Below are 13,507 nucleotides of genomic sequence, written 5' to 3' on the forward strand. Positions count from 1 at the left end.
GATTCATCTCACAGCTGAAGAAAGTTCCTGATTTGGCTGCCAAACCAAGAAAAAAAATTAAGATTTACTTCTAGCATTCCCACAAACCACCAACTTCCTGAAGAGTCAGTCATCCCCAGATCTAAGATGAGGACTAAATATATGGCTACCCTGACCCCTGATAAAACAATCTTCAATCTTGTGCTCACATTTTTAATCTTTTTTATCTGCTCTAAGTTTAACCTCTCAACTATTGTTATATATGTTTTCATAAGCTTTGCTAAATCATAATGCTTCCTTTTGTGTGTGCTGGGATCATTCCTTTCTGCTGAACCTTTGGTTCTTCATCCTTATTTCACCACACTGCAGGTGTTTGCTTGGCAGGCTAACTTAAAATTTCCTATTGGATTTGTGTCCAAACCACCATTCGTTGTTGGGACTTGGCCTGAATTCCTGGAGGATTATCTATATACCATGGTACTCTTAGCTATGTTAAAGCCAGAGTATGTCAACTTCACTGGTTCTGGCTAGCTTTTTGGGCAGACTCATTTCCCTGGTGATTCTGTATATTCTGGCGAACCTATTCACCAAATATCACATTTCACTAAGAACTTATCCCTTTGCACTGAAGTTTCCATGTAATGGGGGATTCTAATTGGGACATTTCCTATATTCCAAGTCCCCAATGCATTCAGTCGTTCAGTTACATGCCCTCACTGGGCTCTGCATCTATGCAAAGGAGTAGGAAATTGATTGTGACCTTGGCACCTGTTGTCAGTTACCTGGAACTCCACTGGTTTTTAATGTAACTACTTGGAGCATTGCTAACCTTGCTGCAATTCTTTTTGATAACTACTCAAATGAGCACTGTTCTGCTCTATTCCCTCTTATCTAGCACCGATGTCACTACATGGGAGGGGGTGAAAATCTGTGGTCTGTGGTCATGACATTTACATCTTTCTTCCCTCATGCTGGATTGGATGATGCAGAGTTGTCACACTGGTGCCTGATATTCACCTCAGGTCCCATCTTCCCCCACAATTTGTCTCTAACTTGATCTCCTGGAAGCTAATAAGCTATCATTCATGCTGGGCCAGTAACTCTTTGATTACCATAAATATCAGGTGATATGAATTTCTCCCACTGCCCTATCCTGTGGTTTGGCATGGTCTCTTTTGAGGTTGCTATGTAGGATATCACTGTACAAGATGCTAAATTGATAAATACTTTTCAGTTAATATCTGCTGTGTATGAGGAGCTTCTTATTTTTCCAGGAATGCTCCTGCAAAACCACTATGTCCTTAGCAGTGCCTTGACTACAGCACAAGGAAGAATCTCTGTTTATAATGCAGAAGACTATTATTGCTTTATTAACTTGGTCCAGTGCAATCCAAGTACCACCTGTGGCCCTGGAAAACAAGGCTCTCTATTTCTATTCCATAGGGAAATAGAATTTAGATCTGTTTAGATGGTTCTTGCTTTGGCTCTTGGCTTTGTTTGGCTCTTGAACCTGGGCCATCCTTCAGGCATTGGACCTATTGTTAGATTTCTGTCTGTCAAAATTATCTTTATTAAATGTCTCTTTATCCTTATGCTCCACCTAAGTGGCATTCAAGATAATGTTTTACTAGATGTGGTCATTGACATGTGCAGAAGCCACCTTGACCACAAATGGGGTAAGGGGAATTTTTGTCCTGAAGTCAACCTGTCTTCTTGAGTTGCCATATTTTCCAGAAACACTGGACCCAAGATATTCAGGAGGCCCAGAATGAGAGAAGTTCCCACTGAACTGACATGATTTGCTATTTCCACCCAAGCTGGATTCTCAGTATAGCCTGAAGAATCAAATCAGCTACAGGTGCCATTCAAACTGTACCAGACTGATAAATTGTTAGTGCAGCTAGTATCCTTGTAGATAAATAGATCATCATATCTTCCTAGTCTAGAAGTCCCCAAGGAAAAAAATTAATGCCATTCCACTTAGTTCTGTTTCCCCTCTCTTTTTCTTCCTTTTCCCTCTCCTACTGTTACTGCTTGCAACTAAAAAAGCAAGAATCAGAAGAGGCTGGAGATATTTGGACAAGAGCTTAGGGAACCAAAGGGAGAGGAAGGCCTCCAGAGAACTAGCCGAGCTCCAAGTGAAGGAGATAAGACTTGGAAAGAGACAGCAAAGGACTTTAATTCCTGGCTGCATTTTGGGATTATTGAACTGAACTGAAAGGAAGGCTGCCTCCAGAAGCTCCCCAAGAAATCTGCTCCCAGAGAACGATTACAATCTAGAGAAACAGAACATCACAGTACCAGAGAAAAAAAAGGGGAAAGTGGAGGTAAAATGAAGGAAACTAACATCTCAGAAGGAAGCCAAGAAAACCTGTTATAATTGAGGGAAAGAAGAGAGGGTGACGAATATTGTGTGAATCTTACTCTTATCAGATTTGGCCCCAAGAAAGAATATTAGATATATTTGGTTTAACCAAGAAACATCTCTCACCTTATAGAATAGTGCTAGGAGGGAAAAGGGAAAAGGGAAGAGGTAGACTAAATAAAAGGGAAAACAGAAATAGTAGGGGAAAGGTATAAGAAAAGGGGAGGGTCTCTAAAGGGGGAGGGCTGCTTGAGGCAAGAAGTACTCATAAGTAAAATAATGGGGAGAAGGGAAAGAGGAAAAGGAAAGGTAAAATTATAATTTGGGGTAATAAGATGACAGGAAATACAGAATTAGTAGTTTTAACTGTAAATGTGAATGGGGTAAACTCTCCCACAAAGCATAAGCAGATATCAGACTGGATTAAAAGCCAGAATCCTACAATATGTTGTTTTTAAGAAACAGAATGATATATAACAGAGTAAAGGTAAAAGGTTGGAGCAGAATCTATTATGTTTCAGATAAAGTAAAAAAAAAAAAAAAAAAAAAGCAGGGGTGGCCATTCTGATCTCAGATAAAGCAAAAGCAAAAATTGATCTAATTAAAAGAGATAAGGAAGGAAACTATATCCTGCTAAAGAGTAATACATAATGAAGCAATATGAATATTAAACATATATGCACCACATGGTATAGCATCTAAATTACTAAAGGAGAAGTTATGAGAATTCCTAGAAGAAATAGATAGCAGAATTATAATAGTAAGAGATCTCAACCTTGTTTTCTCAAAACCAGATAAATCAAACCACAAAATAAATAAGAAAGAAGTTAAAGTGGTAAATAGAATACTAGAAAAGTTAGGTATGATACATCTTTGGAGAAAATTGAATGGAGACAGAAAGGAGTAGACTTTCTTCTCAGAAGTTCATGGAATCTGTACAAAAATTGATCATATATTAGGACATAAAGACCTCAAAGTCAAATGCAGAAAGGCAGAAATAGTAAATATATTTTTTTCAGATCATGATGCAATAAAAATTATATTTAATAAAAGGCCAGGGGAAAACAGACCAAAAACTAATTGGAAACAAAATAATCTCATCTTAAAGAATGAATGGGTGAAACAGCAAATCTTAGACACAATCAATAATTTCATCCAAGAGAAATGACAATAATGAGACAATATACCAAAATTTCTGGGATGCAGCCAAAGCAGTAATAAGGGGAAATTTTATATCTCTAGATGCTTAGTTGTATAAAATAGAGAAAGAGATGATTAATGAATTGGGCTTGCAACTAAAAAAGCTAGAAAAAAGAACAAATTAAAAACACCCAATAAAATACCAGGCTTGAAATTCTTAAAACAAAAGGAGATATCAATAAAATTGAAAGTAAAAAAAAAAAAAACAAAACAAAAACCTATTGAATTAATAAATAAAACTAAGAGTTGGTTTTATGAAAAAACCAACAAAATAGATAAACCTTCAGTTAATTTGATTAGAAAAAGGAAAGAGGAAAATCTAATTGTTAATCTTAAAAATGAAAAAGGGGAATCTCCACCAATGAAGAGGAAATCAGAGCAATAATAATTAGGAATTACTTTGCCCAACTTTATGGCAATAAATTTGACAATCTAAATGTAATGGAGGAATACCTACAAAAATAGGTTGCCAAGATTAACTGAAGAGGAAATAAATTACTTAAACAGTCCCATTTTAGAAAAAGAAATAGAATAAGCTATTAATCAACTCTCTAAGAAAAAAATCCCCAGGACCAACATAGATTTACATGTGAATTCTACCAAACATTAAAGGAACAATGAACTCCAATACTATATAAACTCTTTGAAAAAAATAGGGAATGAAGGACTTCTACCAAATTCCTTTTATAACACAAGACATGGTACTGATATCTAAACCAAATAGGTTGAAAATAGAGAAAGAAAATTATAGACCAATCTCCCTAATGAATATTGATGCAAAAACTTAAATAAAATATTAGCAAAGAGATTACAGAAAATCATCCCCAGGATAATACACCACAACCAAGTGGGATTTATACCAGGAAGGCAGTGCTGATTCCATATTAGGAAAACTATTAGCATAGTTGACTATAACAACAACCAAATCGACAAAAACCATATGATTATCTCAATAAATGTAGAAAAAGCATTTGATAAATCCAATACTCATCCCTATTAAAAACACTACAGAATAAATGTAAATATAGGAATAAGTGAACTTTTCCTTAAAACAGATAGTAACATCTATTTAAAACCATCAGCAAGCATCATATGTAATGGGGATAAACTGGAACTATTCCCAATAAGATTAGGGGTGAAACAAAGTTGCCCACTATCACCATTGCTATTCAATATTGTATTAGAAATGCTAGCTTTGGCAATAAGAGAAGAAAAAGAGATGAAAGGAATTAGAGTAGGTAATGAGGAAACCAAATTATCACATTTTGTAGATGATACGATGGTATACTTAGAGAATCAACTTAAAAAAACTATTAGAAATAATCCACAACTTTAGCAAAGTTGAAGGATACAAAATAAATCCACATAAATCATCAGCATTTGTATACATCACTAACAAAATCCAATAAAAAGAGATACAAAGAGAAATTTCATTTAATTTTACTGTCAATAGGATAAAATATTTGGGAATCTATCTGCCAAGGGAAAGTCAGAAATGTGAGCAAAACTACAAAACTTTCCACACAAAGTCAGATCTAAGCAACTGGAAAAATATCAAGTGCTATTAGATAGACTGAACAAATATAATAGAGATAACAATAAATACTACCTAATCTATTTATTTAGTGCCATACCAATTAAACTCCCAAGAAATTATTTTCCTGACTTAGTAAACATAACAATAAAATTCATCTAGAAGAAGAAAAGTTCAAGAATTTCAAGGGAATTAATGAAAAGAAAAGCAAATGGAGGTGGCCGAACTATACGAAATCTAAAACTATATTATAAAGCAGTGGTCATTAAAACAATATGGTACTGGCTAAGAAATAAAGTAGCTGATTAATGGAATAGCTTAGGTTCACAGAACAAAATAGCCAATGACTATAGCAATATAGTATTTGACAAACCCAAAGGCCCCAGGTTTTGGGATAAGAATACACTATTTGACAAAAACTGCTGAGAAAATTGGAAACTATTATGGCAGAAACTAGGCACAGACCCACACCTAACCAATATACCATATACCAATACCATATACCAAGATAAGGTCGAAATGGGTTCATGATCTAGACATAAAGAATGATATTATAAACAAATTAGAAGAACATAAGATAGTTTACTTCTCAGATCTGTGGAAGAAGGAATTTGTGACCAAAGAAGAACTAGAGATTGTTATTGATCACAAAATACATAATTTTGATTATATTAAGCTAAAAAGTTTTTATACAAACAAAACTAATGCAGACAAGATTAGAAGGGAAGCAATAAACTGGGAAAATATTTTTACATCAAAGATTCTGATAAAGACCTCATTTCTAAAATATATAGAGAATTGACTCAAATTTATAATTGTTCAAGCCATTCTTCAACTGATAAATGATCAAAGGATATGAACAATTTTCAGATGAAGAATTTGAAACTGTAGTCACATAAAAAGATGCTCCAAATCACTATTGATCAGAGAAATGCAAATTAAGAATGACTCTGAGATACCACTACACATCTCTCAGATTGCTAAGATGACAGGTAAAGATAATGACAAATGTTGGAGGGGATATGGGAAAACTGGGGCACTGATACATTGTTGGTGGAACTGTGAACAGATCCAACCATTCTGGAGAGCAATTTGGAACTACACTCAAAGTTGTCAAACTGTGCATACCCTTTGATCCAGCAGTGTTTCTACCTGAATTTTATCCCAAAGGAGGGAAAGGGACCCACATGTACAAAAATGTTTGTGGCAGCCCTATTTTATCCCAAAGGAGGGAAAGGGACCCACATGTACAAAAATGTTTGTGGCAGCCCTCTTTGTAGTGGCAAGAAACTGGAAACTGAGTGGATACCCATCAAGTGGAGAATGGCTGAATAAATTATGGTATATGAATGTTATGCAATATTATTGTTCTATAAGAAATGACCATCAGGATGAGATGATTTCAGAGAGGTTTGGAGAAACTTATATGAACTGATGCTCAGTGAAATGAACAGAACCAAGAGATCATTATATATGGCAACCACAAGACCATATGATGATCAACTCTGATGGACGTGGCTTTCTTCAACAATGAGATGATTCAAATCACTTCCACTTTGTTCAGTGATGAAGAGAGCCATCTACAACCAGAGAGAGAACCGTGGGAAATTAATGTGGACTACAATATAGCATTCTCACTCTCTCTATTGTTATTTGCTTGCATTTTGTTTTCTTTCTGTTTTTATTTTTTTTTCTTCTTGATCTGATTTTTCTTGTGAAGCAAGATAACTGTATAAATATGTATACATATATTGGATTTAACATACATTTTAACATATTTAACATGTATTGGACTACCTGCCAGCTAGGGGTTGGGGTTGGGAGGAGAGGAAAATTTGGAATAAAATATTTTGCAAGGGTCAATGTTTAAAAAGTTATCCATACATATGTTTTGTAAATAAAAAGCTTTTATAAAAAATTTAAAAAAAAGAAATCAGAGGCAAGCAGAACAGCTTTGAACATGAGATTAAATACATGTTTTAAAAGAAAAATTATACAGAACAGCAATTCATAGTTTAATATGAAGTGTTATTTTTCTGTTTTGCTATATGTATGGACATACCCAAATTATTTGGTGTTTGTCAAATTCAAAAAAGAAAAAATTGGAAGGGGAAATGTAATGATTGTTAATAGTTTCAAGCTCTTCAGTTTTCCCCCACACACAGAATAAATTTGTCCCTCAGGCTAAACATAGACTGGTGAAAAAAATCAAGAAGACATGGGGTAGAACAGGGGTCTTCCTGGTACCACCCAAGAATATCTGAACATAGATCCCAGACCAGATATTAACTAGAGAGAAGTCCAAACACCTCTTGACTAGCTCCACAGAAACAACAAGTGGGGAACCCTGGGGCTACCTAGATTTGGCTGAAGACTCAACAAAAAACACAGAAACTTTAAACTCCCAGACTATATGTGAGGAGTTAAGGGGTCTGAGCCCCAGAAGAATGAGGGAACCTCGCCTGACTGAGAACACCCAGGCTCAGGTGTGATGCTGAGATGTGGCCCTGGGCAAGAAGGAGCCAGCACATCCGGTGAGTGCAGTAGGATTGGGGCAGGGACACTGCTAGCTGTGGACACAGATGATTATGGAAAAAAGTTAATCAATTAGAAAAGGAGATACAGTCTCAAAGATGAAAATAACTTTTTGAAAATTAGAATTGGACAAGACAAGATTTTTAGCCAATGAAGCTATGAGACACCAAGAAATAACAAAATAGATTATAAAGAATGAAAAAAAAGAACAGAATGTGAAACATTAAGAAAAGAAAATAGATCTAAAGAATAGCTGATGGAAGTGGATATCTTCAACATAGAGAAGAGCTAATCTAATTCCAATTGATCAATGATGGACAGAATCAACTACACCCAGGGAAGGAACACTGGGAAATGAGTGTAAACTGTTAGCATTTTTTTGTTTGTTTGTTTTTCTCCCCAGGTTATTTTTACCTTCCAAATCCAATTCTTCCTTTGCAACAACAACAACAACAAAATTCTGTTCTGCACATATATATTGTACCTAGGATATACTATAACATATTTAATATGTATGGGAATGCCTGCCATCTAGGGGAGGGGGTGGAGGGAAAGAGGGAAAAAATTCGGAACAGAAGAAGTACAAGGGATCATGTTGTAAAAAATTACCTATACATATATACTGTCAAAAAATGTTATAATTATAAAATTAATATTAAAAAAAGAATAGATCAAGAAGAGAATATAAAAGAATTGGACTTCTTGAAAGCTGGGATCAAAAAGAGATCTTTGACATACTAATGTAGGAAATAATCCAAGAAAATTGTCCTGGAGTGATAGAACATGAGAGTAAATTAGAAAAAGGAAAAAAAACAAAATCTATCAATCAACAAGATCCTTTGTGGAAAACACATAGGAATATTACTGTCAAATTTCAAAAACTCCAGGTTAAAGAGAAAATTTTGCAAGAAACAAGGGAAAAAAAACAATTAAAATATGCTGGAGCTACAATTAGAATTGTACAGAACTTATCAACAGCCAATAAAAAACCACAGGTCCTGGAATCATATTTACCAACAAATAAAAAGAATTAGGCTTATGGCCAAAAATATCATATCCAGCAAAATTGTACATAATACTGAAAGAGAAAAAATGGACATTCAACAAACTTGCAGATTTTCAGGATCAACCAAGCCCAAATTCATTAGAAAATTTAACATATAAAAGCCAATATCAAAGATCAATTTCAAGAAACTTAACATGGACAAATTGTTTTAGGTTTTTTACATGGGAAATGTATATCGTATGTTTAAGATTGCCAACAGCAATAAAGTAGCTTAAAAGAAAGTTTAAGGCAGAATTAAAGTAAAAATAGTAACTATGTTAAATATAAATGAGGTGCAAATAAAGAACACAGAGAGGCTTAAGAGGAGGAAAGAGGGCTTATAGTTCTGAAAACCTACATACATCAGGAATGGGTTAAATAAGAAACATTACATCTATACAATATACTTTTCCAAAAATCTATAAAGAAATAAGGGGGGAGGGATAGCCAAACAGGGAAGCAAAGGGTTCAGGAAGAAGACAAGGGAGAGGATCCATGGCTGGGGGGAGGTTAAGTAATAGCAAATCAAGTTAAAGAGCAGAATTAAAGCAAAGAGTTAACAGGCATAAGAAAGATATGAGTGAATGTGTGTTTGTATACATATATATGTGAAAAGGGGTTGGGGTATGTGTGTGTGTATATATGTGTATGGATATATGTACACACACACACACATATATGTATACATAAATATATCCTTTCTTAACTATAGCCTGCTTGGGGGAGGTTGGGGAAATGAAGAGGGAGAAAAGAATAAAGTAAAAAAGCTGCACAGAAAACATGAGAACAATTTATGAAGAAGTCAAGATGGACATTCATGAATATGAGTCTGCTACTAATACTCTTGGAATTGGTTGGATTTTTTGTTTGTTTTTGTTTTTTCCCCTGAGGCTGGGGGGTTAAGTGACTTGCCCAGGGTCACACAGCTAGGAAGCGTTAAGTGTCTGAGACCAAATTTGAACTCCGGTCCTCCTGAATTCAAAGCTGGAGCTTTATCCACTGAGCCACCAAGCTGCCCCCTCTCTTGAAATTGTAATTCATTATATTTTGAATCTTTCCTGATGGGCATGTAACAATATTCTCTTTTGTATTATTTTATTTTGTATTCCTTTTCTGTTTTTTTTCTTATTCTCTTTTTTCAAATAAAAATAATTAATAGCTTTTGGTCCATTTATTTGTTGGAGAATAACTCTTGGTCTTACATTTCTTGTTTACATGGCTTCATGAAAGATGTTTGATGCAAAGATTTCTTTTTCCTTTTTTTTTTTTTTTAAACCAAGTAACATTTCCCCCTTATTCTAACTAAAGGGATTTGATTCATATTAAAAATTGCTTATATTTTCTTTTATGTTCATTTCTATCCTTTGTTTGGTTAAGAATTTTTTTTCCTAAACAGAGATCTAGTAGATACTTTATTCCAAATTCATTTTCAATCCTACATGTATTTCACTTCTGTTTAGTCTAGTTTCTGTCTCAGTCACTGCTGAGTCTTTCCACTAAGTAAGGAATGCTCTCTTACTTGCTAAATATTAGACTTTAGACAATATACAAAAATAAATATCTTCAATTTTTAAAGGTCACAAGATATGTGTACCAATGTAAGAGTATGTTACACTGTTAAAACATATACTTCAAAATTAGAAAAAAATAATTTATGTGTACTCTTTCAGCTTAGTTGAATAACTATTTTATTTTTATTTTAATAGATATTATTTTAATAGAATTTTGTTGACTGTAACCTGAAATTTGAACTTAGAAATTAACTTTTAAAATTTCCTACTTGTAAAATGACTTAATTTTTTAAAAAAATTACCTTTTGATGAAATTGTCTCAAGAATTTCAGAATTCTTAAAGATGCCATTTATGTTTTTGAACCTGCAAAATTTTTATTCAGAGAGGAAAATTGGAAAAAATGAGAGAAAAAAGATTTATGTACAAGAGATTTTTTCCCCCTGAGGCAACTGGGGTTAAGTGACTTGCCTAAGGTCATACAGCTAGGAAGTCTTAAGTGTCTAAGTCCAAATTTGAATTCAGGTCCTCCTGACTTCAGGGCTGATATTCTATCCACTATACCATCTAGCTGCCCCCAAGAAGGGATTTTCTAGTAATGATTATAAGAGGGATTGATTTGCAACTATAACCTATTATGTGGCAAAAAAAAAAAAAAAAAATATATATATATATATATATATATATATATATATATATATATATATATATATATATATATATATGTAACACTGCTCTTTCTTTAGTACATTTTTTATTATCAACTATTTAGTCAGTGAAATAAATAAGTCTTGAATCACACACTAAAGAAAAAAAAAAGCCCTAACTCTTTTGTTGCTGTTTTTAAGAAAAAGTCGATTCTAAGGTTCTAAGACAAAGGTGAGAAAGATGCCTGAAATGATAGGAACTCCAACCCAAATGAATAAGCTGAAGAAGGAAAAAATAAAATATGAAAATAACATTAATCTTGTTACTAATTTCTGAGAGAATTCCAAAAATAACTACCTCAGAACTCACAGATCAACTCAATTCTAAAATTTATGATTTGCTGTTATCAGGTCTCTTAGGGAAGGAAGCTAACAGAATTTCTTTACAATGCTTTCATTTTCTGGACTGACTTGTGATTGGGAAATTGTCGAGTGACCAATGTGCATGTGACCAATTTCCCTGGCTAGTTACAAAAGTCACATTCCATGGATTAGTCTTGGTCATTTCTCAACTAGAGCAGAAATTCTTAACCTGGCATCTTTCAACTTGTGTCTTATTTTTTAATATTCAATAACTATTTTATTGGTTTTCTATATAACTCTGTATTTTGTGTATTTAAAATTAAATTTTAATACGGTTTATTTTTGGAAGGTGTCCCCAGGCTTAAGATTGTTCTAGGGAGGACGGGGTGCTGAATTTTCCTTTCCTGAATGGCCCATTTGGGTGCAAAATATTAGGCCCAGAGTTCTAAGACTGGAAGCGACCCACAGACCATCAAGCCCCCATCATTTTACAGACTGAAGCAGTTTTGTCTAAGGCCGCTTTTTAACGTCTTCCCGCCTCCAAAAATCTCTAACTATACCAACCACCGTGGGGCCGGGGAACCTTAAGCACACGAAGACACATTCTAAGCTTTTGCCATTTACTGGGGAGCCAGCTTCACAGTCCCAGCAACTCGGGTCAGGAAGCGCCGCCCCACGCCATCCCCACTCCCGCATATTCCCCTTTCCCCTACATTCGCTTCTCTTGCTCTCGTCTCTCCCTCCCTCAGGCAGATATTCCCATTCCTGTCATTCCAGGGAAAGCGAAAGGAAGGAAAAGAGAGGAAATAAAGCAAGGTCACGACAGCCGGTTTCCAAAACTACGGAGAACAAACGGGTGAACAGGGAAATCAGACTCCCGATAAAAACAGCCCCGCCCAGGGCTATGCCCCGCCTCCTTCAAGTACATCACTTCCGTTAGTGGCTCCGCCTCCACCAATGGGTGCGTTGTGCGGTGGAGCCCCACTCCCTCGAGGCTGCGGGTGCTGCTCCGAGGATACAAATGCTTGCGACCTTGCAGTGCTACCCTCGGTGTGCTGGCCAGATACATTTTATTTTTCCAGCTCAAGTTCTCAGCTCCGACGCTCACTTTCTCCTTTCTTCGCTTCCTCCAATCTTTATTGCCTAGGCATCCGTCTAAGGAGCAACCGCCGCCGGTGCGAGGAGCGCAGCACGTGGCTCTTTGCCGCGTCGAAGACACCAGCGGAAGTGTTCGTGCGTTTCGCGCTTCGTCCTGAAGGCAACCTGCACTGGGCTCGAGGTCGTCCCATTGACCCTTCGCGGGCCTCCAAGAGGTCCGCCAGCTAGAGCGCTGCAGCCTTGCATACGAGAGCCAACTCGCGGAGCATCGGAGGGCTGCAGGCAGGTGGGAAGCCTGGAATATCACCTCTGCAAGGGAATTTACCAATTCCGTCCCTTTTCTTTATCTTTCCCTTCTCCCCTCCCCCCCTTCCTGCCTCTGTCAGTTTCTCTGTATCTCTTTCTCTCTCCTCTTTTCAGAATCTTTTTCAGTTGCAGTGCCGATGTAATATTGAGGTTTGCTTTGGTGGCCAGTCCCTTATTGTCGCAGTGCGCTCTTAGAAAGAGTATTGGAACCATGCTGTTAAACATGCATAAATTCTTGCACCCAACTACAATATTTGCAACTCTAGGGATACTTACTAGCCTTTCTGACCTGTCACATCAACTTTTCGTGTCATTTGCACATTTAAAAAAAACGATTGTAATAGACTTTGAGTACTTACAGGTTTGATGAGTAAACCTTGAACTGTCATGCTTAATGAAGAGTTGTTGTAAGAGATTCAAAGAAAGGCAAATTAAAAGATGGAGTTGAAAGAATTAGGACTTTCCTAAAGAATAGGAGGAAATAGGGTTTAGATAGGGAAAACATGAACTCACTCGTAATCTTGTAATTTCCTAAAACTTGATACTCCTGGTAGTGATTTATCTGATTGTCCTATTTATTTGATTGATTAAAAAAAAAAAAAAAAAAAAAAAAGGAAATTTGGAATCAAAAGATCTGGTTTAAACTCAGCCTTTATTACTCTTATTTAATGACTCTTTTTACAAATCAAATTAAGAGATTACTGAGAACTTTGTAAAGAGAAGTTTTCGTTGAGGTTGGAAGCCAGACTGCAAAAGACTGAGGAATGATTGAAAGGGGAGGAGAGGCAGCAGATACAGACAGCTTTTCTAGTAGTTTGGCTGTGAAAGGGAAGACTTATAGTTATGGTTTGAATAGGACCTAGTGGGAGTATTTTTCCATTTGTGGAATATTTGAATATTCAGCAGGAAAGAAACCAGCAGATCGG

The 13,507-nt window shown here is 35.7% G+C and overlaps 1 protein-coding gene across 3 annotated transcripts in view; it reads right to left on the minus strand.

The window, feature by feature from the left end:
• The window catches only part of LOC141545872 (putative 2-ketogluconate reductase), a 69,526-nt gene that overhangs the window by 14,089 nt on the left and 41,930 nt on the right, over positions 1-13,507 (minus strand). Inside the window, exons 1-2 of one of the 3 annotated variants that reach the window (XM_074273197.1) lie at positions 11,891-12,136; positions 10,472-10,533 (exon numbers count right to left, since the gene is read on the minus strand). The exons of the other annotated variants lie outside the window; for them this stretch is intronic. Coding sequence (XP_074129298.1) covers positions 10,472-10,519 — 48 coding nt within the window. The 5' untranslated portion in view covers positions 10,520-10,533; positions 11,891-12,136. Of the gene's footprint in view, positions 1-10,471; positions 10,534-11,890; positions 12,137-13,507 lie in introns of those variants that run through there. 3 annotated transcript variants of the gene reach the window in all.

The sequence above is a fragment of the Sminthopsis crassicaudata genome, chromosome 1, assembly GCF_048593235.1.
Source record: "Sminthopsis crassicaudata isolate SCR6 chromosome 1, ASM4859323v1, whole genome shotgun sequence".
Classification (NCBI taxonomy): Eukaryota; Metazoa; Chordata; class Mammalia; order Dasyuromorphia; family Dasyuridae; genus Sminthopsis; species Sminthopsis crassicaudata.